At 39.8% G+C, this 27,251-nt stretch overlaps 2 protein-coding genes across 2 annotated transcripts in view; one reads left to right on the plus strand and one right to left on the minus strand.

The window, feature by feature from the left end:
* The window catches only part of CEPT1 (choline/ethanolamine phosphotransferase 1), a 39,821-nt gene extending 25,059 nt beyond the window's left edge, over window positions 1-14,762 (plus strand). The window contains exons 5-9 of the mRNA XM_081948875.1: window positions 5,746-5,830; window positions 8,914-9,045; window positions 11,408-11,566; window positions 11,816-11,941; window positions 13,756-14,762. Coding sequence (XP_081805001.1) covers window positions 5,746-5,830; window positions 8,914-9,045; window positions 11,408-11,566; window positions 11,816-11,941; window positions 13,756-13,875 — 622 coding nt within the window. The 3' untranslated portion in view covers window positions 13,876-14,762. The remainder of the gene's footprint in view (window positions 1-5,745; window positions 5,831-8,913; window positions 9,046-11,407; window positions 11,567-11,815; window positions 11,942-13,755) is intronic.
* Window positions 14,763-16,396: 1,634 nt separating this feature from the next.
* DENND2D (DENN domain containing 2D) overlaps window positions 16,397-27,251 on the minus strand; it is a 52,321-nt gene continuing 41,466 nt past the window's right edge. Inside the window, exons 11-12 of the mRNA XM_081946983.1 lie at window positions 22,669-22,908; window positions 16,397-20,477 (exon numbers count right to left, since the gene is read on the minus strand). Of these exons, the coding sequence (XP_081803109.1) occupies window positions 20,416-20,477; window positions 22,669-22,908 (302 nt within the window). The 3' untranslated portion in view covers window positions 16,397-20,415. The remainder of the gene's footprint in view (window positions 20,478-22,668; window positions 22,909-27,251) is intronic.

Here is a 27,251-nt window from a genome sequence, read left to right on the forward strand (position 1 = left end):
CTCAAGCCACCTTGGAAGAAGTTTGCCGGGCGGCCACCTGGGCATCTCCCACAGTCTTCATACGTCATTACAAGTTGAACAAGTATGCGTCGGCTGACGCGGCCTTTGGGCTCAGGGTGCTGCAACGGACCTTTTTTTTTAACAATTTCCTACCCTAGTGGACCGCCCAATCTTTGGTACGTCTCAGTCTGCCTGCTGTCTCTACGATAACAGGAAAATGTGTGTTGGTCCTTACCTGATGCGCTCATTTTCTGGTAGAGTAGAGACAGCAGCCAGCCCCGCCCTGGGATGGGTCACACGAGGGGATTCCTTGTGCGGAGGAGGGAGAGAGAGAGATACAGTGACTATGGACTTTCACTTTTTGCTCACAATTCTCACTTGAGTCTACAGTTTTCCTTCATCTGAAACTGGGGAGGAGCCACAATGGCCCGATGCAATCATAAGTGTAGACTCAGTCCGATTGGTTAATAGACGGAGCATACCCAGTCTGGCTGCTGTCTCGTCTCTACCAGAAAATGAACGTATCAGGTAAGGACCAACACCCATTTTTTTTCTTTTTGACTGATATATGATCTATGCAAGGTTGCTTAATCTAATTCTGTGGTTTTCATATATGGATTGATATATATGCATGTCTTTTGATGTATGGATCTGTGTACCTGTCTCCGGGTTTGAATATAGGTGTAAAATATATATAAGAGTTCTTGCCAGGACTTAGATTTCTATTTGAACTTTCTGAAACAATAATTGGATATTAGTGGATAATTCCCAAATAACTCATATTACCCATCATATCATAAACTAGATATTGTGCTACTAGTGGTCAAATATCGAATACATTTTTCAGAAATTATCAACTGCACGTTTAAGCATTTGCTTTCATTCTTTACATATGAAATGGTCTACATTTATGTTAAATACAATAATATTTTCCTAAGCAATTGTACTTTGGGGGCTTGAAACATCATAAAAAGTGGAAGATGTCTTTTTGTTGGTGTATGTCGAGATGTGCATTTTATCTGTACTACATTTATTTTTCTGAATATCACCGATTCTCCTTCTGAGAAATGAGTGTTTTGTTGGCAGGAAGAAATGTGGTTTGGCATTTGCAGATCAAAGCCTTATCTTTTCCTTAAGCTCAAGAAGAACTTGGAAGAAGGATGGTAGCCAGGAAGAATGGCGTGTTTGGAATAAAAAAAAAAAAGCACAAATTAGCCTGAAGAGAGATGTCTTTTGTTTCCCTTGCCTTGAATTTCTATGAATGGGCAAGAGCATAGGCAGGCACTTACTGCCCTGGGTTGCACGCAACCCCAATAATTTTCATATATACCCAGGCTTTCTTCAAAAGTTGTTAAAGTTGCCGTCAACGGGAGCGGCTTCCGAGGTGGCTCGGGAGTTCATGGCTTCCATGACGGCCATGGACCTGACCCAATTAGTGCAGGGCCCCACTCACGAAGGGGGCCACACACTGGACCTCATTTTTGTATCTGAACAGTGGACGAGTGATCTGGGAATAGGGGATTTAGTTATCACGCCCCTGTCATGGTCAGACCACTCATCCCTCCGGCTGGACTTCCCTGGCGCTATCCCCCACCGCGAGGAGGCGGAACCAGACTCTATAAACTGGTACCGCCCCAGGCACCTGATGGAATCTGATAGATTCCTGACGGAGCTTGGGCCAATACCTGTAGCCTTGTCCCGCTCCCGTTCCGAGGACCTAGTGACTGCCTGGAATAGGGCGACGACTGGGGCCTTGGACCGGGTTGCGCCGTTGCGACCTCTCCTGCGGCATCGACCCACCCGGGCTCCTTGGTTCACTGAGGAGCTCAGGGTGATGAAGCGCCACAGGAGACGTCTAGAGAGCAGGTGGAGATCCTCGCGCTCCGAATCTGACCGAACACAGGTAAGAGCCTATTTGCGGACTTACCTTGTGGCAATAAGAGCGGCCAAACGTAGACATTGTGCTGCTCTTATTGCGTCCGCGGATAACCGCCCTGCCGCCCTGTTTAGGGTGACTCGCTCCCTCTTATCGCAGGGGGCGCGGGAGACACCCTTACAGGGTAGAGCAGAGGAGTTTGGGGAATATCTTCAGGACAAAATCGATCAGATCCGGAGCGGGTGGACCTCCGTCAGTGGACCAGACGAGCCGCCAACAGCGAGTCTTGAGGGACCATTCTGGGAGGAGTTTGACTCTGTTGCCCCCGAGGATTTGGACAGGCTGCGTGGACGGCTGCGACCCACCACTTGTTTAACGGACCCGTGCCCCTCCTGGCTGGTACTGGCAGCCTGGGAGGTGACACGAGGCTGGCTCCTGGGCCTGGTGAGCGCCTCACTGAGTGAGGGATACTTACCAACCGCCTTGAAAGAGGCGGTGGTGAGACCCTTGCTCAAGAGGCCTGCGCTCGACCCAATGGAGCTAGCTAACTATCGTCCAGTCTCCAACCTCCCCTTTCTGGCGAAGGTTGTCGAGAATGTGGTGGCGCAGCAGCTCCCGCGACACCTAGACGAATCCGACTATCTAGACCCACGCCAGTCCGGCTTCCGACCCGGGCACAGCACTGAGACAGCCTTGGTCGCGTTGGTCGATGATCTCTGGAGGGCCAGAGATAGGGGTTGCTCCTCTATCCTGGTCCTATTAGACCTCTCGGCGGCTTTTGATACCATCGACCATGGTATCCTATTGCGCCGGTTGGAGGGGATGGGAGTCGGAGGCACCGTTTTGCGGTGGTTCGGCTCCTACCTCTCCGACCGGAAGCAATGTGTGTTGACAGGGGGGCAGAGATCGTCCCTGAGGCCACTCACTTGTGGGGTGCCACAGGGGTCGGTCCTCTCGCCTCTCCTGTTCAACGCATATGTGAAGCCGCTGGGTGAGATCATCCGTGGTTTTGGGGTTGAGTACCATCTTTACGCTGATGATACTCAGCTGTATATTTCAACCCCAAACCACCCCAACGAGGCTGTCGAAGTGATGTCCCGGTGTTTGGAAGCCGTCGGGGTCTGGATGGGGGACAACAGACTTAAACTCAACCCCTCCAAGACCGAGTGGCTGTGGTTACCGGCGCCTCGGTTCAGCCAGCTGACTCCATCGCTGGCCATAGGGGGCGAACAATTGTCCCCTGTGGAGCGGGCGCGCAATTTGGGCGTCCTCCTTGATGCCCGGCTGTCAATGGAGGACCATGTGGCAGCCGTGGCAAGGGGGGCGTTCCACCAGGTTCGCCTGGTGTGCCAATTGCGCCCCCTACTGGACCGGAGTGCCCTGCGCACGGTCACTCATGCGCTGGTGACGTCTCGCCTGGACTACTGCAATGCTCTCTACATGGGGCTTCCCTTGGGACGCGTCCGGAGACTGCAGCTAGTTCAGAACGCAGCCGCGCGGGTTATTATGGGAAGTACACGTTACTCCCACGTAACACCTCTCCTGCGCGAGCTGCACTGGCTACCTGTGGCCTTTCGGGTGCGTTTCAAGGTATTGATCACCATCTTTAAAGCGCTCCATGGCAGTGGACCTAGTTACCTGCAGGATCGCATCCTACCACACACGTCCCTGCGACCTATCCGCTCACACAGAGAGGGGCTCCTCCTGGTGCCGTCTGCTAGTCAATGCCAGCGGGCGACACCTAGGAGTAGATCCTTCTCTGTGATGGGCCCAACCCTCTGGAATGACCTCCCCCCTGACATTCGAACTACCACCGACCTCCGTTCCTTCCGGCAAAAGTTAAAGACTCACCTATTTCAATCAGCTGGCCTGGCACTTTCTTAGTTCTACCTCCCGGGGATTTATTCATTTTAATTGGGTTTGGGGTTTTAAAAAGTTTTTAATACACTATATACTATATTTAATATTTATTATTCTATGTACAGTCTTGCAACCTCCTCCACCTACGTATTTAATTATTTAACTGTTTTGTATGTATTTTATAACGTATTTTAGTGACTGTACACCGCCCCGAGTCCCTTTCGGGAGAGGGGGCGGTCTATAAATATGAATAATAAAAAAAAAAAAAAATTGTAATATAACATCTGTAAATATTCAAGTTAACTGTACAAGTAGTCCTCAATTTACAACCATTCATTTAGTGATCATTCAGATGGCACTGAAAAAAAAATAACTTATGCCTAGTTTTCACACTTACAACTATTGCAGCATTCCTTATTGTTGTCAGTTGCAAAGTTGTGTCTGACCCACCCCATGGACAATGTTCCTCCAGGCCTTCCTGTCCTTTACCATCCCCTGGAGTCGATTTTAAACTCACATCTCCTGCTTCGGTGACCCAATCCAGCCACCTTATTCTCTGTCATCCCCTTCTTTTGCCCTCAATCTTTCCCAGCATTAGGCTCTTCTCCAATGAGTCCTTTCTTCTCATTAGGTGGCCAAAGTATTTGAGTTTCATCATCAGGATCTTCTAAAGAGCAGTCAGGGTTGATCTCCTCTAGGACTGACCAGTTTCATCGCCTTGCAGTCCAAGGGACTCATAGGAGTCCTCCAGCACCATAGTTCAAAGGCAGCATCTCCATGATCATGTTATTAAAATTTGGGCATTTGGCAAGTGGCATGTATTTATAACAGTTGCATTGTCATGCAATTACCATTTGTATCCTTCCCAACTGGCTTCTGATAAGCAAAGTCAATGGGAGAAGCTAGGTTCACTCAACAACCAGATGGCTCATTTAACAACTGCAGTGATTTGCTTAACAACTGTTGTACAATGGGGTAAAACTTACAACAACTGCCTTGCTCTGCAATTGAAGTTTTGGCTCAATTATGGTTGCAAATCAAGGACTATCTGTATTTAATTAAAGTACATTAAATAAAATTGAATTTATTCTTTATACTAGCTTTACCTGTTCCATTATCTTGATTCTACCTATGTTTAAAGAACAGTTTCCAGAGGCCGTAGACCAACTATAGTTCTTGGCCTGAAAAAAATTGTAAATCTTTGAGGAAGAGCTTTACATGGGACACACAAATGGAATAGACCAAGAGTATGATGTGATGATTCATACACCAACTTAAAACTATGATTTCAAATTGTGTTTACTTATGGGTTCACATAGTCAATCTTGATTTAGCATAATCTGTTTATTTAAAGGGTCATGAGTCAATTCACTGAAGTCAGCAATATTAAAAAATTTAATCATTACAGAATGAAAAAAGAAAGATAGCCATTGAATTCATTATTTTTCTTAAAAGCTTTCTATCTAAATTCTTTTTACTGGTGGGCAAGGTTTAAATTTCTACAACTGCTTGTCATTGTTTGGTATAAATAAAACTTTTAATATTCCTAGCTGCACTTCTGTACAGCCAAAGGATTGGTCAGAAAGAAAATTCTGAAAGTTTCTCTTGTAATTAAATCATTCAATGTAATGAGAAAGTCACATTTACATTTTAGAACCAACTTGAGTGTTGTAGAAATTTAAACCATTGCTGGTTCTCTATTTATCACCTATGTGCTCTATGGCAATTTAGAGGTGTGGCATTTACCACTCTGACTGAATAAAACAGGAGAATATACTATAAATTAATACATAAAAATAAACAATAGCTCTGTACTGTTAAGCCAATGAGCTACATTAGTTATATGTTTTTAAAAAATATTTTGCTTTAATTTTTTCCTCTCGTTCCACTTATTCTTTTTTTTCTCTCTCTTACCTTGTGCATGATAAACAAGAGTTGCTGTGCCTGCAAAATTATTTAAAATTGCTTTGAGTAATTCTTCTTTTTTGGCCTTTTTTGTACCTAATCAGAATTGATGTGACTGAGGTGCAAGTCTTCATAATAAGCATGCATTTACTGGCAGCAATTGGAGGACCTACATTTTGGCAAACTATGGTAATTTTGTCCATCTCTATCTTATATCTTTTAGTCTTCTGGAGAAATTCATTTCCCTATATATTTATATTGTTCTTATTTTTGTTGGAAGGTTCTTAATAAAATGCTGTGATTCAGTCAAAATCTCTTCCATAAGAAATCATTTTGACTAGTGTATAAACTAATATACTGGATAATTCAGTAGCACAAACTAGTGGACTGCAGATGCATAAATTAAAAATTTGTAGATTGGTAGACCTATGCATCATTTGGAGGGATGCTTTGCATAGTACTAGGATTATGCAAGGAATGGAAAATACATTTTCTTTCTAACCCAGAACAAACCATTATATTCTAGAAGTTCTGCTGAATCACTTCAGTCAGCCATGGTTCAGCAGAAACAAAACTAGAATATTTTGATTGTTCTAGCTATTAGGTGATCAAAATCTGGAGAAACCCCTGAGTATTTGATGGGTGAGTATAGCAAGGGCTGGTCCCCTTTCACCCTTTTTCTTTTCAGTAGCCTTCAGTGAGTTATATCCTATCAACTTCACCTCCAGTCTCTACCACCTGTGTTCAGACTCCTCAGCCACCCCTAACGTTCTTGGTTTTTTCCTTAACTCCACTCCCAACCAATCACATTTTGATTTCTAACTAATGGAAAAAAGGGCCCATTTTGTTCCACATACAGACAAAAACTATTTGAAACATGTATGCTTAGCTCAAGCATGGAACACCTGAAACAGCTGTTCTGTTCAGTTTATGCATGGAATGTTATATACATCCTTAAATAATAGCCCCTTTCCAAACTTGCTGTTCTGAATATTGAGGCAACGTGTGAGGCTCTTTCCCAATCTTTGGCGGAGGGGGAAGGGGGGGAGACAAAGCAACCCTGCCAAGCCTTTGAGAGACATGCGTGTCTCGACCCTCAGCTGTAGATTTAGAGGGACAACTTGCAAAGAATCTCCAATTGGCATGCATAAATCTACTAATATAAGTCTTATACTATAAATGCAATTCAAACAATGGTAAAGAAACAACTAACAAGATAATTTGGCTGCCATAGATGCTTGAGCATGTTGTTTTATCTATAACAATTGTTTGTGTCATATGTTTGTAAATTATCTAAATATTGAAAATGAATAATTGGTGAATCTTATAATATATATTAGAATAAAAGCAAATAAAACTAACAAATTATTTTAAAAGTTGCATAAATGCTCATTTCAAACAATATTTCTTTTATTTGGTACCCTTAGCTACTTAAACTGTTTTTTATATTGGGTAAAAAAAGGCATAATGCTAGGTGTACTAAATAAAGAGAAATACTGTATATATCAGTATATACTCAAACATTCTACTTTTCTTTCTGTATCACTTTATGTTTACATGCTAGTTGCACAAAACACGTTCTAATGGTATTATTGAAGTATTCTGTCCAAAAGTTAAAAGAGAAACAAACTGAATGGGACAGAGAATGAGGGTAGCAGCCTTCTTTACCACATTTCATACTAGTGTAGTCCTAGAATATTCTGAAAGAGGTTTACAATATATTGTTGTGGCCTCCCTTCGGTTTTGTTCATCTTAACACGTGCGTGATTCTGTACAAATAATGAAATGTCTGTAGTCTCTAAAAACCAAATGAATGAAGGCACAAATGCTTACAGCGTGATGAGGAAGAAGTGATTTTTTTTTAACTTTGCATCACTCTTTGTAAGGGAAATGGAAGCTGGAACTGCTCATGTGTGATGTATGCTGCCATTATACAATTTAAAATATCTATCTGTTTCATGAGAAAATGTATTAAATACATGGAACAAATATTATGCCATAAATAAGAAGCTGGATAATAGGCTAGCTAATACAGTTACAAACAGGTTGGTTTTAGATCATGCACACTGCAAATTAATGAGAGGACTTACAGCTTACCCATGCTAATATTTAGGTTGTTAAAAAAAAACATAACCTGCTTGTATGAAATACATAACTTTGATATTTTATGCAAAATATTTTATATTTGAAAAAGGCATCTAGAATCCCAAGAATTCCATTTTTCTTAGGGGGGGCGGCCGGCCACAAAATGTTAGCATGGCTATTACAATTGCTCTATTTTTTGCAATTGTGTAAACACTGCCTTACTGTATATACATAATTATATACACACTTGCCTATATATTTACCTTAATGAACACTATAATATTTATTTCTGAGTAAGCCTATATTAGAATGACAATGTAAGAAAATAAAAGTCCTGTAGAATAAGTACAGCAGACCATCCACCTGTAGTCCCGTTATTTGAAAATTATGTTTACAATAGAAAAATGGAAACATTGCTTCACCTGACACCATTTGGTGTATAAAGATTAAATGCCTGTTTTGTGTGCAGAAAGGAGTAGGTTCAATTATCTTCAGACTGGTCTAAAATTCCACAGAGCCATTGCAATGTTACTCTATTGTGGTATTCTATGTTCTTATGAAACTAACAATAATTGGATAATGTAAATTATTGTAGGTCAAGCAATCATTATTATTATCCATTAATCCTTGTTTACAAGTAGTGTAGTTCTGACTATCAGATGCTATACATGGAACCATGACTCCATATCAATGCCATCTGCTTTGTTCTGTCCAGAATACTACAAAATTATCCATTATTACATTCACATACAGCTCTTTTTTTCCCTTTATGTCTGTGACATGGAATTTTGGAATATATCCAAAGATCTTTTCCTCATTCTTTTCAACGAGTTTTCTTCCCTGAACACATGCAGTCAATTATTTTCATTGTGCCATTTCTTACTTCAAAGACAATATCTATTAGAACTTAATTAAATCTTGCTTCCTGATTATGCTGAAATAGGTATTCAAATGTTTAGTCCTTCCATTCAGTTATTATGGTCACATATAGGTCTAGCATTTCATTATAAATAAAAAAATATTCTGAAAGGTAAGGTAATGTATTCCAAAGGTTTTTTTAAAGCCCTGTTCCAGAAAATTCCTGGATACAGATTTAGAAAAGTGGAATGTTTTGAGTTCGTTTGAAATCTAAAATAAAATTAACATGAAATATTTAAACTGTTTTAATATTTTCCTTTCTTGTTAAGATTCCAGTGTTAAACATTCACATGAAAATACTTCCAGCTATTTGTACAGTAGCAGGAACCATATTCTCTTGTACAAACTACTTTGGTGTGATCTTCACAGGTGGAGTTGGCAAAAATGGATCAACCATAGCAGTAAGTGCTTTTCTGTTTTGTTTTGTATTTTTAGTATATTCTTATTCTTCTATTTTCTCTTCTGTATAATCCTTCCTTCCTCCCTTCCTTCCTTCCTTTCTTTTTTCTCCAAAGGCTCGTAGGGGTTATTTAAAGAAAAAACCTCAGTAAAAATTAACATTAAAATAATAAATTCTCAACAGCATCGTAATGTGTTTTTTAAAAAGCAAAGTTCTGTGTTCTCCAATGCATCCTAACATTCAAAGCATATCCTTCTCCTGGATTAGATGAGAAGCCAAACTCAGGACAAAAGAGGTAGACTAGATCTCTATGGTCAGGCACAGGGTTTGCAATAAATACCAGTTTCCTAGTTTTGAGTTGTCATCAGATGTCATTCTCAAGCAAAATTACTTTGGTCAATATGATTTTATATGATTTAAAATAAAATAGTCTTATTTTAAAATTTTTGAAGGCTAATTAATAAGATCCTATACTACATTATTAGTAAAAGGAAAGAATATACAGCATCTAAATAAAAACTCCAATATAATATAGTGACTAAGAAAAGATTTTATATCTGGTTCTGGAGGTGCATCATTTTCTGTTACAAATTTCCAACTTCTTATTATAGATTGATTTTATACATTTTCATAACATAAAACACATCCCAATCAAGAGTGTTTGTCCATACTCCTTTGGTTATTAGAACACCACTGATCTTCTAAAAAAAACTAAGACCAGTTGTCTTTGGAGCAGATTTTGCATTAATTTAGATGAGTGTTTAATATATACAGTGGTGTTTAAAAGTTTGAACTCTTTTAAATGTTCAGTATTTCTGCATGTATGACCTAAAATATGATCTGTTCCCCACACAAACCCTGAACTAGATTCCCCAATTAAACAAATGAGTCAAAAATGCACATGTTAATTTATTTAATTAGGAAGATGATTGAAACTATACATTTGTGTTTGGCAAAATGTGTAAACCTCTAGGATTATCAGTTCATTTGAAGGGGAAATGAGAGTCAGGCATTTCAGTCAATGGGATGATAATCAGGTGTGAGTGTAAGAAGTTCTGCCTTATTTAAACAAAATAATTCTGGGTTATCAAAGTCTGATCTTTACAACATGTGAAAATGTGTCATGGCACAAACAAAGGAGATTTCTGGGGATCTCTGAAAAACAATTGTTAGTGGTCACCAGGCTGAAAAAGGCAACAAAATTATTCCTGAAGAATTTGGGCTCACCAGTCCATTATCGGGTAGATTGAATAGAAGTAGAAGTAATTCACACTTCATTACTCTTCTCAAGACTGGACAAACAACCAAGATCACACCAATAGCAAAGTGTGTAATAGTCTGGTAGGCCTCAAAGAAACCCAGAGTGACATCTAAGCAACTAAAGCCCTCCCTTGCATTGGTGAACATGAGAATACTAAACAATAGTGTACATAGCAGGATTGTAAGGACAAAGCTCCTAGTCTCTAAAAAGAACATTGCTGCCCATCTAAAATTTGTGAAAGGAGACATTGATAATCACCATGACATCTTAGCTGCACGATGTTCAATAGTTTCTTTGGGGCTGATTATTTATTTATTTTCTTTTAATTATTTTTGTTTTTCTTTCGTGTTATTCTGTTCAGTCTTTTTGAAACTGAGCAACCACAATTTTAAATTGCAGAATTAAATAAATTAGATAAATGTATGCTTATTCATCCCTTGCATCTTAACCAAATATTGTAGGTCATATGGTTCTTATTAGTTCCCCATTGACTTTGAAAAAGTTCAATGAGATTTAGTTATAATTAAAAGGTATGTATGTATGTATGTATGTATGTATGTATGTATGTATGTATGTATGTATCAGTGGTGGGTTCCTGCCGGATCGCACCGGATCGCGCGCGCTCCCTTTCGGCGCTAAACCCGGAAGTACGGTCTTGCCCCGCCCCTGGCGACGCGACAACGCTTGCCTGCGCTCCACCAGCTCGGCTGGGAACGGAGACGTTTCCTCAGCGGAGCGGAGCGCCTGAAAGGGACGCAGGCTCAGCCTGCCAGGCTGCCACCACTCCACTGAAGACATTGCTGAGCAGAGAAACGTCTCCGTTCCCAGCCGAGCTGGTGGAGCGCAGGCAAGCGTCGTCGCGTCGCCAGGGGCGGGGCAAGACCGTACTTCCGGGTTTAGCGCCAAAAGGGAGCGCGCAATCCGGGTTTAGCGCCGAAAGGGAGCGCGCGGGATCCGGTGCGATCCGGCAGGAACCCACCACTGGTATGTATGTATGTATGTATATGTATTTTTGACCAAGGTGTGCTCTGGAATGCTGACAATTGCATTTATGTTATATGCCCAGCATTGTAAATTAATATTAAATCTCTTTCCTCTGTAGGGAACAAGTGTCCTTTCACCATTTCTTCATATTGGAACTGTCATTACATTAGCTGCCATGATCTACAAGAAATCTGCTGTGGAACTTTTTGAAAAACATCCTTGCCTCTATATAATGACTTTTGGGTTTGTTTCTGCTAAGATAACTAACAAACTAGTGGTAAGTATTTCTTTGTGCTTTTAACTCATTTTCTATGAAATGCTGTACTATTACAGGTTTATTTATTTTTTCACCCAGTCCACAATTGTTAGTGTATATGGTGGCACTTCAACAGGGTTTATCTTATGACTGGCCATAATCCAGTCCTTAAAGAGAAACATTTATCAAATGTACTATATGTAGTTCTTTCCACCATAGACATTATTCATTCTGATTATAAATAACAAATGCTTGTTTTTTTCTCTGTAGGTTGCTCATATGACCAAAAGCGAGATGCACCTTCACGACACAGCATTCATAGGTCCAGCACTTTTGTTCTTGGATCAATATTTTAATAGCTTTATTGACGAATACATTGTACTTTGGATTGCCTTGGTAAGTGGCAAGTTCATTTTTAAGATACATGTATACATCCTTGATTTTCTATTGACAATGCTGGATTCATAATTATTACTATATGATTTATAAATGTGCATGCCACCCATTCTCAACAACTCTGGACAGCTCACAACAGCTACAACAAAAATTATAATAAAATCAATAATACATAAAAAATAAAGATAAATGATGGCAAGCTCAATAAAGTGAAGTGAAAACCAGGTCTTCATGATTCTTCTAAACAACAGCAAGGTGGGAGCCACCTGAATCTTAAGGGCAACTGTGTTCTTAAAGGCAGTCAGTGCTATAGAGAAGCCATGCTTTTGTAGTACTGAGGTGACATTGTTAAATTGAAGGAAACCAGAGTGCAGCAATATTAGGGAGACAGCCAAACCCTCTAATACCGGGGCCTTTTGCCATGTAGAGATTTAAGGAAGCATCCAGAACCTTGAATCGCACCCAGAAACAAACCAGTATAATTTTCCACATCTCTGGAGCATGCCTACAGATACTCGCCCTCAGCAGAAAACGACAAGTAGCTTAATGTTTTAGATTGCACAATAAAGTAATATCCTCTGTAGTTTGAGAAAGGAGAATGTTTATAATAGAAACATGTTATTTATAGTTTGCTGGACTTAAGAGTCTGCGAAAGTTATACTGAGAAATCACAGCTAAGTATCATAGGCCAAGTATCAATTGTTTCCTTTGGCTATGTGGATTGGAACAATAATCCATAATGTTCATCTTTTTAAAAGTAAGCCAGTGTTTCTAAAGAAAGATAACATTTTGCAGTTCATGTCCTCAATAAAATATTGGCATTTGAAGAAAATATAATTCATTTTAGACATGTTATCAATTATGTTTTTAAAATGCTCTTTCCTTGTCAGCTTTAGTTTTTAATTATTTTTTAAAAAATCTTATTTTTTTATTCTTTAAGATCATGTTGATTTACAGAGTTGGAAGTGACCTTGTAGGTCATCTAGCCGCCCGCCCAAGCAGGAGACCCTACACCATCTCTGACAATATTATATAATTGATATTAAAGTGTTTAAAATTACTGATATTTCAATCACTGATACTGTTGGAGTTTTCATGTCACACATTTCACTTACTGCATAGTTAACTTAGCCTTTCTGCAAAGTGCTCAGGACAATAGTTGCCATATTTTGTCCATGTTATAACCAAATCATGAAAGTTTTATTCATTTGAATGATAAGGGATTTCAACATAGGCTTGCAGTTCTTTCTTGTGAAACTATACAGCTTTCATAGACCCGTGCCCATGATTAAGAAAAGATTGGTGTTTTTGTATTGATAATGGAATCCTCTACCCTAGAATATTAAAGAATCCCATCTCTCCAGTAGAGGAAGTCAAGTCATAAACCCTAAGATTTCCAGTTGCATTGGAGCAAGAATGTTGGAGACTTTCTCCTTTTGGGAAAATATAAAGCAGATGAGATTGGGCAGAGTCATCTCGCAAGCATTTCCATTGCAAAAGGGCAAACTAAACTGGCTCACTCCTACCAAGTGAGGCTTTATTTTATTTTGCATGAAATGACATCATGGGAGTACATCCTTTAGGAACATGCCTGCCCTGTCCTCTAGCTTAGGCTGCTGGAAGACTGGATCTTTCCCAGCTCCAACTTCCGCTTTAAAATGCAGGTTAAAAAATGCTTCTCTGGTCAAGACAAGATAAAATCTTATTGAAGAGAGTATCCTCATGTTTAAAATGATGGGTTCAAAACACAAAAGTATAAATTGTGTGAAAGTTTTTATGTCCAAATCTCACATGTGCATACATTGTCCTTTCAGATTTTTTCTCTTTTTGATTTATTCCGATACTGTGTCAGTGTCTGCAATCAAATTGCTTCCCATCTTCACATCAGTGTCTTTAAGATCAAGACCTACAGTACGTATTCAAATCATCACTAGGTTGTTGCAATAACTAGTAGCTGTTTTCTACAAGAGAGAATGCGGTTATATTGAGGAGCCTACAGAAACTGCAGCAGATAGGAACAAATCTAATTTATAATAATGTTGTATAACCGATTTTGTTATTGATGACACTCCCTAGTTAGACAGTCCTCCAACAAAAGGAGAATCCCAAGTATTCTCCAAACGTCTATATTACCAGATTCATGGGTGTGTTACCTAGAGAAGCATGCAGAGAATAAGGCTTTGTCATTGTATTTACCTTGACCACAAACCAGGCTCTCAGATAAATGGATTCCCAACAACAGGAATTTCTAATACAGTGTATTTACAAGCTATAAGCCTATTTGCTTTTAATTTAATTATCCTTTAAAGTGCTCATTTAATACTGTCCCAAAAGTATAATTATTAATTGCCTTGAGAAACTCTGGCATCTCACTATCTTTGGTGGCTGGAATACTTTGGAGTATTCAAAGCAGCCTAGATTCATCACCAGTTGCTGATAACTGTGGTTAGTTTTTAAGAAAACAGATACTTTATGTTATTTGCATTGTCTCTGGAAGCTGGCATCTTGAAATGCTGTCTTTGGAAGCAATCCACTGTGGCTGATCATTTTGTCATTGCACATTGTACACAGCCACTGTGCTTGATAAATTACATCTTTTGTCTTTAAAAAATTCTAACCCTAGTCCCTTAAAATGTGGGATGATTGTCAGCATGCAGTATAGTGTGTTATCTGTCAATTTATTTTTAAAATAAACACTTTAAAATAAATTTTCAGGTTTTTTTCAGTGGAAAGTCTATACAAAATTTGCAGTTACTTTTTGTATAAAATTTATGCAAAAATATTTCTGTTTAATAAATGAAAATTCTCATAACTATAATAATCCTTGTGCTCTCTTATGTTTTGATCAATCAGCAAAATATTAATTTGAACTGTTAAAAGTATATTTGTTCAGTTGAACTATATTAGCAGCAAGCAATCAAAACCCCAGGCCCAAAGCAAATAAGGCTCATTGCAGTGTTTCTTACATAAATAGTACATACACTATGGGACCCCACCAAAATAAAAGTCACCCTGCAAGCAAAAGAGATGCACTGATAATTATACATTTCAGGAAAGGGAAACAATGATTCAGGCATATATATTTGTAAGTAATAGATGACATACACTATCCTACATATTCGTAAGTATTTGATCTGGGGTTACTTCCTGCCCTTATGCTGTCTGCTATCTTCAAAAGAGAACACTTGTCTTAGTGGGAAGAAACAATTCAAAATGAGCACCAAATCCAAGAGGAAGAGATTCTTCATTGGCATCTTGAGAACATATTTATATATTATTTTCTACTGAAATAATTGCAACAGTGTAGTATTTTTATTAGGCATGGCTCAGTGGTGGGACCCCAAAAAATTTACTACTGGTTCTGTGGGCATGGCTTGGTGGGTATGGCGTGGTGGGAGTGGCAGGAGAAGGATACTGCAAAATCTCCATTTCCTCCAGATCAGCTGGGACTTGGGAGGCAGAGAATAGATGGGGGTGAGGCTAGTCAGAGGTGATATTTACTGTTCTCCGAACTACTCAAAATGTCCACTACCGGTTCTCCAGAACTGGTCAGATCCTGCTGAATACCACCTCTGCCATGGCTAGAATGAAGTATATGAAGCGTCTGACTCAAGAAATCAACTTGTTTTTACTCTCTATTATGTAACATTGAGTCAAATGTAACCAAGGAAGAAATTAGTAAAAAATATATCTCTGAGAAATAATGTATACCAGATAACAAATACCAAGTTTCATGCTCCAATATTACTGGAAGTTTATAATGATACCTTTCTACATAACATTTCTCTAGCCATACTCTGAGGTTTAAAAGATTTTGAAGGCTCTTTACACACCTGCTATCTTGGACAAGCCAACAAATATTGATGCAAAAATATTAACAGTGACTAGCATATAGATTATAGACACTGTTTCTCAGATTTTTCAAACCTATAGAGTCCAGTTTAAAAAAAAGGTTGCCAAGCATTTGATATTAAATTGCTGACATTCTTGATATGTATTCACAAAAAAATGAATTGAATTAAATTAGCGGTGGTTTTACCTTCAATAGTATACATCTGCATACCCTTCTGTGGCAATTTAATTCTTTCTTGTATTCCATGATAATTTTTAGGTGGCTATTTTTTGCAATTTGTTCATATGAGTAGACTTATCTAAACCATATACCGTATTTGAAACAGTCCTCTTTTCTTTTATATTAGCCAGCTATAATCTTTTACCCTCATTCATTGGTTTTCTTAGTCCAATAATCTGTAATGTATTCTCTTTATTTCTTTCCATCCATTCATGTGACCTAGTGGAATATTCCTCCCCCCAAAAATATATTGTTGATCTTCACAATCTTTATTCTGAAGATCGTGTATCAGGATGTCTCATGGATGCACTTTACCTCTTGTTTTTAAATTTGATGCTGAATCATTGGCTTATTTTATTAAACAAACCAAGAATATTTCAACATACAGTAACAGCTAGAAATGAACACAAACCTTTATTATATCCTAATAATATAGGTACATTTATATCCATTTTAGGATAAGGAGCACTATGTAGCATGCAGAAAAGGAGTAAGAAATAGTCAACAAAATGTAAAGACACAAAATAAGGAAATATAAATATGAATAAGATTCTTAACAATTTATTTAGGTTCATTTGTAATTGAAACTAAAAAATGGATATATATTACACCCATAACTGAATATTCCCTTCGAATAACTATTCCCAGATATTTAAAATAATTCAAGGGACAGTTAAAAACTCCAATTAAGTTTTGAAAACATTGAGTTGTTCCAAGAGAAATTAGAATTGTCTAAATTTGCAAACAGCAGTACAGTAAAACTTTTAAAATATTACCATATCTGCACTTCATCTGATTCAGTAGTCTGGATTATTTACATATGTTTACATCAGATGCATCATCATTTACTGCACTTCAGCTGATTAAGTAGTCTGGATGATTTACATATGTTTACATTGTTTACATCAGATGCATCTTTTGTGTAATGATGTAATCATGCCAATGGTATAATCAGATATTCAAATGAAATAAAATGACATAAATTGAAGCAGGTTACAAATTCAGATTTAACAAACATTTAGGAATAATAGATTCAGCTCCCAAATAGTCTTTTGAATTGAGATTTTATTGTGTATTCAATTAAATCTTGGAATTTTGACAACATCTAAATTCGTAAGTTATTGTCAGTACTGGGATGTGTTTCAAATAATTCCAAGTCAATCAATCTTTAACAGTTAAGAATACTGTATAAAAAAGCTGGATAGCATTTTTTTTAAAAACCCTCTAACGAAGAATTGGAGTATCCCATATTAACAAAGCAATGGTTAAGGGTCAAAAAATATTAAGTGTATTTCTCATCTTAGGATCAGACTAATTCAACAAGCACTACATGTGCTTTAGTGTACAACAAAGAGAAGGGATTAAAACAATTTGCCTGAGAAAAAGTTTATTTATCTGGATGGGAAGTAACAGACTCAAGCTCAACCCGTCCAAGACTGAGTGGCTGTGGCTACCGGCACCCCGGTTCAACCAGCTGATTCCATCACTGGCCATTGGGGGCGAACATCTGGCCCCCGTGGATCGGGTACGCAATTTGGGCGTCCTCCTAGATGCCCGGTTGTCAATGGACGACCAAGTGACAGCCGTGGCAAGGGGGGCGTTTCAATTGCGTCCCCTATTGGACCGGAACACCCTTCGCACAGTCACCCATGCTCTTGTGACATCCCGGCTAGACTACTGCAACGCTCTCTACATGGGGCTCCCCTTGAGATGCACCCGAAGACTGCAGTTGGTTCAGAATGCGGCCGCGCGGGCAGTTTCAGGAGTCGTTAGATACTCCCACGTAACACCTCTCCTGCGCGGGCTGCACTGGCTGCCTGTGGCTTTTCGGGTGCGTTTCAAGGTGTTGATTATCATCTTCAAAGCGCTCCATGGCACAGGACCTAGTTATTTGCAGGATCATATCCTGCCCCACACATCCCTTCGGCCGATTCGCTCACACAGAGAGGGACTCCTCCGGGTGCCGTCCACTAGGCTGTGCCAGCGGGCGACGCCCAGGGGAAGGGCCTTCTCTGTGATGGGCCCGACCCTCTGGAATGACCTTCCCCCTGACATTAGAACAACCACAGACCTCCGCTCCTTCCGCCAGAAGCTCAAAACCCACCTATTTCAGCTAGCCGGCCTGGCCTAATTCAAGCTTTCCCACCTCAGTTTGTATTTTTAAATTTTACGGTTTGGTTTTAAGGTTAGGTTTTTAATTTTTATAAACTTGTACAGGGGTCTGTTTAATCCAATTTTAATTATATTTATTATCGATTGTATGGTTTTAATTTCGTACCTATACACCGCCCCGAGTCCCTTCGGGGAGAGGGGGCGGTCTAGAAGTCTAATAAACGTAAACGTAAACGTATATGATAAGATGTCCACCACTGCTTTGTTTTCATTTACTATCCTTAAGTGAATTAATAAATATTACAAAATATTACAAAGATCACAGTGTTTAAAGATGTAAATGTGACTCTAAATTATATACAAAAACTTTGAATTTATCACTCTGGATTTATGGATTTAATAAGAATGGGAAGGACAGCCAGCCAATAGGTTACGCTTTAATACTGTATTGGAAAGATGGTGAGACCCCCAAGATTTAAAGTCTGGGACTGTCAATATAATATGCCTTCCTATTTAGTAATTCGTCCTCTATCAATGCAGTGGGAAAGACTGATTATACTGTTATGTGCAGTCATTTTAATGGCATGTTTGTGGCGACAAAGAGATATGATTAGATAATTATGGTTTTTTTCACAGCTTGTGTTCTTTTTTTATCTTAAAAAAATATTTGGGTGAAGAGAACATCCCCCTGAGTTGTACTTTAAATTGTCCTTTGCAGATCGCACAGTTTTTCTCCTGCCTATAAAAGAATTTGGATATAATTTCTTATATAATTGTGAATAGAGCATTGTCCTTCTTGGAAGCTCTAACATAGTTCATTAGCTGAAGAACCTCATCATTTCATAAAAGACATTGCAATAGCATATTGAGCTAATTTTCCTGTAACTTTATATAAGCTTGATAGCTTGTCCTGTCAGAGGAATTGACTTGTACTCTCTCATTAAATTAACTTATTAAAAACTTCCTAAAAAGTACACTTTGTTAAATTTGACATGACATTCGACTTTATATATACCACATTTGTTTTACTCAAGATAGCACTATCTACAGCTCCTGAGATAACTCTCCTACACATCAGATTTATATTCTTATATTGGAACCATACTACTCACTGTCTATATTAGTATTGTAACATACAAAGAAGAACTTAAGGTAAACTAAGGCAACCTAACCCCATTCAACTGTGATAGATTTCAGTTCTTATCATCTGTAGCTAATCTAGCTAACCAGATTTTTGAAGTCTCAAAAAAATGAACACTGGATGTAGGAAATTGTTGATTTTTTTTCTAGCTAAATTATAGCTTTGATTAATATTTTCCAAATTAGCACTGAAACTTCACCAAGATTTAAGCCCCTAAGAATTTCATTGTAAATAGGAACAAATATGTCTGATTAACTTTTCACTGGCAGCTACTTGTTGTAACTGTGACACTACAATGCCTCTTATGATACTAAGAATAGCAACAGTCCCTCAAAGATAGCATCCTCGGATTTGCTTGTTCTCCTGAATCCCCAACGTTCAGTGCAAGAATGTGTGTCTCCCAATTCATTTATGTTTTATAGTGGTGGAATGGGGTGGACAACTTCCTTTACAAAGTTGACATGGTCACTAGGGATGTGTTTGCTTTTCTATTTCTTTATTCCTATGTTTTCAAGTCATTCTTTAATCCAATATTAGGGTTCTACTTCCCTCCTTTAAACTGTTTAGTAGGAGAAATTTCATGTGATACTGAGACAAGCATTCCTGCTTAAAACATAGCAAACTATAGAATGTATATAGAAATCTAACATACATTTTATAATCCCATCAAGTACAACATTCAACATAAGATTTTTGGTCTGGAAACCAGTTTCATGAGAAAAATGTTTCCAAAGAATGTAATTGTCTCACTATTTCCATTACATTCTCTGCCTTATGTGTTATTTACTGCATCTGCCAAAATTTCCAAAAAATGTAGAATCCTATTATCAAAATAGGATTGTTTGGTAATACAGTTTTTATGCTGCTATATTCTTTCTGTGGAACTGCAGCTTTGATTGTCAGTTGGACTACAAAATTTCAGGCACGTAAAGAACAGAGTGTAATGCCAGCCACAAGAAAAAAGAAAACGTAGAAAACAGTACCCAAGGCTCCCCATGGCTTTTCATGGTTCACGTAGAAAGCACAGGTACTATCAGGACAGCTAACAATACCAACGGTATCTTTCACCTATGGACCTAATCCAGGTAGATGATCAGTTGCAGGCCTGCCTATCTCCTAGGGACCAAAATTCTCTTATGAAGCAAAGATTCAGGAGAGTCTCCGGTTCTTCTTTTCTTCTTGATATTCATTTAATTTCTGCTGAAAATATGCTGCAGTTAAAACAAAAGATCAATTAGTTATTATGTCTGGAACATGTAAACATCCCTTACAATAATCTCCACACATTGAGAAAATGTTCCATGGGCCAATATTCATTTGATAAAAAAATATGACTTCTATAACAATTAGGAAGCAATGGCTAGTGTAGACTGCCTGGCCATGTGAATCCCTGCAGTAAGAACAATAAGATAGGAATAAATCTAAAGAACATAAGGAGGAGGAGTTGGAAGGGATCTCCTCATCCCACACTTGGCATATTTAGTTTTGCTCACATATCAAAACCTTTGCCATTTGCTACATCTTCCCGTACACCTGAAGAGTTTAAAGCAGCATCTCAAATGATGCCAAGGTAGCATATGGTGGAAGATTACAGTATATCCTCAGCCAAAAAAAACCCAAACCTATTCTAACGATCTATTTACCTTTAGAAGTTGGGTTAGGGCATGACTGCTATTCTCAATCTATTCTAGTGGTTCTCAACCTTCCTAATGCCGCGACCCTTTAATACAGTTTCTAATGTTGTGGTGACCCCCAACCATAAAATTATTTTCGTTGCTACTCTATAACTGTAATTTTGCTACTGTTATGAATTGTAGTGTAAATATCTGATATGCAGGGTGTATTTTTATTGTTATAAATTGAACATAATTAAAGCATAGTGATTAATCGCAAAAACAATATGTAATTGTATAGTGTGAAATATTTATTTCTAATTACAAATAAATGAAATTTTGTCTGGGAAGTTTAAGAGCAGGCTCCCGGTTCTAAATGAAAAGAGTGCCTTTCTTTTAAAAAGAAAAAAAGGAAAGAAAAAACAAAACAGCCACCAATTCTTCTCCTCTCTCTCTTTCTCTCTCTCTCTCTCCTCCCTCCCTCCCTCCCTGTAATTCTCTCTGTATCTCTCTCCTCCCTCCCCCATCTCTGCCTCTCTGTGTGTCTCTGTCTCTCCCCTCCCTTCCTCTCTCTCTGTGCCTCTCTCTGTCTGTCTCTCTCTCGCTCACACACACACACACACACTGTGGTCACCTCGCCTCCTGTTCTTCGACTGCTGCACAAGCCCACGTGGTGTGCGCTGCCCTCTTCTCTCTTGACAGTTGCCTTGTTTCCAATGGAGGGGGTGGGGAATGCATGCATTTTCCTCCCTCTGCATGGATTTCCCACCCCCTATTGGTCCCGTTGTTGCTGGAGCTGTTTTTGCTGAATCCGGTGTGGTGGCGGGACTCTTGCCATCGCTGAGAGCTTCGCTGGCAGCCGCTTCTTTCCATCACCACCACGCCGGATTCAGCAAAAGCGGCTCCAGCAGCAACGGGACATGCTCGGGAAAGGGAGAGCCGGAACTGACTGCCTGGGAATGTGTTTCTGCCACCGCTGTGAGAATGTCTGTTTTCCAGCCACAGGAGGGAAGGAAAGAAGCCAGTCTTTGGAAAGAACCTCCCTCCCCCTCCAGAGAGCCCATGCCGAAAGACAGGAAGGGGCGGGCTGGTTGGAATGCGGGCGAGCAGGCGGTTTGGGGCCAGCACCTTCGCTCATTCGGGCAGGCAGAGAAAGAAAGGAGGCTTGTGAATAGGAACTCCTGCCACCAAGGGCAAAGGGGAGCACCTTCGCCCTTGACTATTGCATGCCTCCTTTCTCCACCCGCCCGAACTAGCAAAGAAGCAGGCCACTATACCACCCGCTCGCATTCAAATCAGGGAAGAGGGAGCAACCCACCCCTGGTCTGTCTCACTCACTTAATCACTCACTCTTAAAAGTACCTGGCAGTACCCTCGGAGGGCTTCGGAGAGCTTTGGAGGGCAGCTTCTGCAGAAGCCCGGGCGACTGAGAACGTTCCCACCATTACAAAGTCTCCGGGGCTGTAATTGTATGGGGTGTGCGCACACACCTATGTTTTCCACGGCGTGGAGCCATGGCGACCCTCTGCGCAGTCGGCGATGACTCTAGAGCCCATCCGCGGGGGATTTCGAGGAACCCGAGGGGGAGTCTATAAAGTTTAGAGTTCCAATGGTCTTAGCGACCTCTGTGAAAAGGTTGTTCGACCCCCAAAGGGGTCACGACCCACAGGTTGAGAACTGCTGGTCTATTCTGTGAGAAGTTTCTGCTAGCTGAGGAATCATCTCTTTGTGGTCGGAATGTTAATGTCAAGGCAAAAAAATACATGGCCACTAGGGCCTAGGAATTTACCTTCTATGCACTTCTTGCTTTTTTCTGCTTCTTGAATAAATAACGAGAACATTTGAGTCTTAACAAATTTTTTCACAAATCTGCGGTTGGTCTTGGAGGTGATAGCCTTGCAAAATGATCGTTCTTGAAAGCTGCCTGTGCCATTTCTGCTCCATTTGATATGTGCTGGATAGTGACCAATCATCCTCACAAAGAATTGTATAAAGGTGTCCGAAACATGTGTATTGAATTCCTCAGATGCTTGAAAAAGAAGAGGAGAGTGTGCATGTCAACATAAATATTTTCCCTATCTTAAAACTTGAAGTGCTACCTCAGAAAATTCTACAAATCACATTGACTAGGACAGCTATCACATGGAAGCCAATTTAGAATACCCTCATATAGGTTCTATGAAATTGTACACAGTGCCTCAAATGAAGATTTGAGATGCTTCCAGAATTGTGAAACTAGTCGCCCTTTCCTTTTCAATCAGATATAGTCTTAAAATTTTAATCAGCACATTACACCCATTCACTAATAACAATCTAGTGAGGCTAAAGTGCCTCAGAGTGCCAGGATAGCTATTGAGAATGATGGAATGTTCCCGGTTGAAAGGATTGAGGGGCCTGGATTTTGGAATGGGGCTGCCATTGAGGGAATAGAGGCAGGCCAAAGCATTATAGTGGTGATGGGCATCAGGAGATCTGCTAGGAGATAGGGAACAGGTCATTCTCAGATTAAAAAGCTACAAAAATACTAATATGAATAAGCACATGGTTGCAAAAGATGTTGCTAGTTTGCTTATGATATAGAAAAAAATGATTTATCTTAAAAAAATTAAAAGCCTTCCAATTTTATTAACCCCAGCCATGAAATTCTACAAATTCAGTCTTTCTACCATGATATTTCAAGAAAGATATGCAACAAATCTTCCTAGAGGCATCATGAGATATTGGTTCTATAACCAAGGCTTAATTTTAAACTACAAATCAAGTCATCATCATGTAGTTCTTGTGGCTAATAATTATTAAACAAAAAGCTATTCTCATGATTTAACCTCTATGAATTGTACACTTTACTTAGGGTAAATCGGTGATATCTTTATCATTCTCCTTGTCTTAATATCACCAAGTAAATGGCAAATATGCAGCAGAAGAGTTGTATTCTATACTACATGTTACAAGTCACTTGTCCTGGATGGATTAGACTCCAGATGTTTTCAGAAGTAAAGCTGAGTGATTAGAAAATGAATTTGAAAAACCAATATCACAAGTACTCTATTTCATGTCTGAATTTTTCTTCACTGAATGCCTCATTTATTGTGTTACCCAAAAGTTCCCGGGCCTATAAAAACACAGGAAAATGACATGAACATTTTACACCACCATTTTATTTAGTGTCAGCCTCCAGGCAGCTGGCTAAAACTGAAAACTAGAGTTTCCTAGAATTTCCTTTTAATAAAATGTATTGGAAAGGAATGGAATACACTGACAGAAATCTGAACGGTGGTATTGTTTTCATGTCAGAACTCATTTTTTTCCTTAGCTTGTTAATGTGGAGGCTTTTCCAGTTGTTGTTTTTTACTAATGGTCTGTCTATGAACATGCAAGAGAATACTACAATTGTCCCGCTGATAGCTGAGAAATGTGTGGGTGAATCAGGATGTGAATTTTGCTTTAGATGGTGTACCAGGCAGAATAGAGGTTAACTTATTAACTGAATTCCACAGAGACATAATTCTAAACAAATAGGCATATAATTTGGCCTTTCTGCTCAACTGCAGTTTTAGGCTGTACCTGTCAATCAGCTCTCTGCACACTGTCTTTGCTTGATGTAAACAATTTTATGTGATATACATGCAAATAATTCCCTTCAAAGTAAGCATGACGCAGTACAGGAAGGGCTCATTTGGTATGCATCAAATACTTTTCAACCTCCAAAAATGAAATAGAACAGCATATGGCAAGCTGCACATATACTATTCTGTTCTGACTCCCCTCCGTCCAGTAATGAATGCCGACACAGGCTTAGCTGGAATGCCACACTTTATTGGCAGGATTATAATCTTGGTGGCTGAAAGCCCAAACACAAACTCACAGATAAGAACCTTGGCAGAAACCCAGACTCCGACTGATACAGATAATAGCTTCTCTAGCTTGTTCCAAACAAGAACCCAAAACAGTTTAGACCAGATGTACTGCAGATTACTTTAAATGGTTGTGTCCTGCAAGAAGTCTCCTCCCAAAATGTCTGTTTATATAAGCTCTTGGGAGGGGCCACGCCCCAACCACCTGAGCTTCATTATCTTTTATGAGCTTGTTTTCGGAGCAGCTATTGCCTTCGTTTCTCCGCCCTTCTTAATCTGGCATCAGAGACAAACTCCTTCCGATCTTCCCCACTGCTCCATGCCTCAGGTACCTCCTGGTGGCCAACCAGCCTCTCTGGTCCCTGTGTTGCGTCTGAACCCTGCCCAGGGTCCTCCACCTTCTCCATAGCCAACTCATAGGGGTTGTCGCTATCTGAGTCGCTCAGCAACTGCAAAGGATCCTACTGGGTCACAACACTATTCCACCCTACTTTTTAACTTAACCTATTTATTTTGAAAGGCATCCTTAACATATCAGAAACATACCACATATTTCCACTTTCATTATTCTCCATAAGAAGAATACATAATGTAAAAGCATTACATTATTCTACATTAACGATATATTTACATATATTATTAAAATAGGATCAAAATATACTTTAAATATTTTTCAACTATCTTAATTCGGAACAATAAACAGGACATTGAATTTGACATCCACTCCTATGTTTAGCCTACCATTGCTACTTCCAATTCGGAATTTGGTGTTCTGGGATCCAGAGACCCTTGAAGGGGAAGGGGATGGAGAAAGTGGAGCCGCCCTCAGACAGGGGTGTGTGGACCTTACCGAGGGCAAAGGGGCTTTATCTCCGTCTCATCCCTGCAGCCCCTTGCCTGGAGGGAGTTTGTTTCACCAGTGGAGGAGGATCCTGTGGGGAACCCTTTCTCTTCTTGGAGCTCTTTGAAGGAGCTGCAGAAGTCGCCCCAGAGCTACTTTCACCACGGGAATCAGCCATGATCTTGTAGCAAATTCTCTGCCCAAGGCCGCAACTGACCAGTTCAGCAACCAACACAGTGAGAAAACTCCTGTTGTTGATTTGCGACAGACCTCACCGGAGCCTGCAGTCGCAATGAGCCTCGTGGCAGAGAAAAAGTGGAAACAAAATGGCTGCCGACCATGTGACTCCCCCCATTCAACAAAATGGCCACCGTCTCATGGCCACTAACAAAATGACCTCCATCACGAGGACCTTCCCAAGATGGCCACCGCCAAGGAGCTCTCCCAAAATGGCTGCCCCCAGGGCCCCATACTCACAAGGGAGAAGCCTCCAGACAAAAACCATTGGTGCGGGTAAGCAAACGGCCCCGAGATCATCCGGTCGGCTGCGTAGCCCTCCGCAATTAACAGGCGGAGCCAATCGCGCCCTCCTGTCGTTCCAGACCGTTTGCAGCTACGCAGGAACGCCGGCGTGCTGCACACGTGCTACTCGCACTCGCAGCCTCGATGTCTGCCCGCTGCAACCCCTGAGAGCCAGCGGCAATGCAGGGTAACCTCCCTGGCCCGCTCACAGCCAGTAATCAGAAGCAATTTAAACGGAGCCGCAATGGACTCCGATGGCCAGCCCAGCCGGAGCTTGCCTGCGAGGAATCTGGAATCTCCAGCAGGGTCTAGCACATACAATTAGCTACTCTAGCACAAGCAGGTGGAAGAAAGAACTTGTGAGCCAAGTTCAGACACCTTCCATCCAGTAGCGACATCAATTTAATTAAAAGAAAATTGCTTCAAACTATTCTAGGGGAAAAAACCAATTTTCACTAACAGCAAAGTTTTTTTTTTTTACATCACTTCAGGCAAGACTGAGTCGGAATTGGGTATCAGCAGAGGAAGCTGGAGGCGTGGCTTAAATTCTGACTCAGTCTCTTGGGAAAATAAGGATTGAACAACTCACTCCTGGACCCTCCTGTGCCATCAGCTGGAGAATAACAAATGCCATCAGCTATTTTACACCATGACACATCTAGAATGTCATGATATAATAACAATGCTTTTTTTTGTTTGTTTGTTACTTGCCCCTGCTCTAGACAAAGCTTGCACTGTTCAGCACATTTTCTACATAGTGCGTCATCCTTGCTAAATGCAGAGTTTCCAAATTACTGACACATAATGCAACTCTTGATGTAATTTATGAAAGCAACTAAGCATTTCTGTTTTCATATTACTATGGACAATAATCTTACTCCCAGCCATCACAAGATACCTTATACAGAAATTAAATCTTTCATAGACCAATGTAATTGTTGCAAAACAGGTTCTAGTTAGTTTAAACATTTCTAAGCCATTCTGATGGTACTACCCAAGTAAAAGCCTGTCATTCCAAATATTGATTTGGGTAATGAATTCAACTAATCTACCTTTACATTTTGATGGAGAACTGAAAGATAAATTTCTCAAAAAGGTGAATACAAACTTAGGCCAATATTTTGTTTTGAACATGGAACAAGCCACTATCTTCCC

Source organism: Natrix helvetica, assembly GCF_964273705.1.
Source record: "Natrix helvetica genome assembly, chromosome: 3".
In the NCBI taxonomy this organism is placed as follows: Eukaryota; Metazoa; Chordata; class Lepidosauria; order Squamata; family Natricidae; genus Natrix; species Natrix helvetica.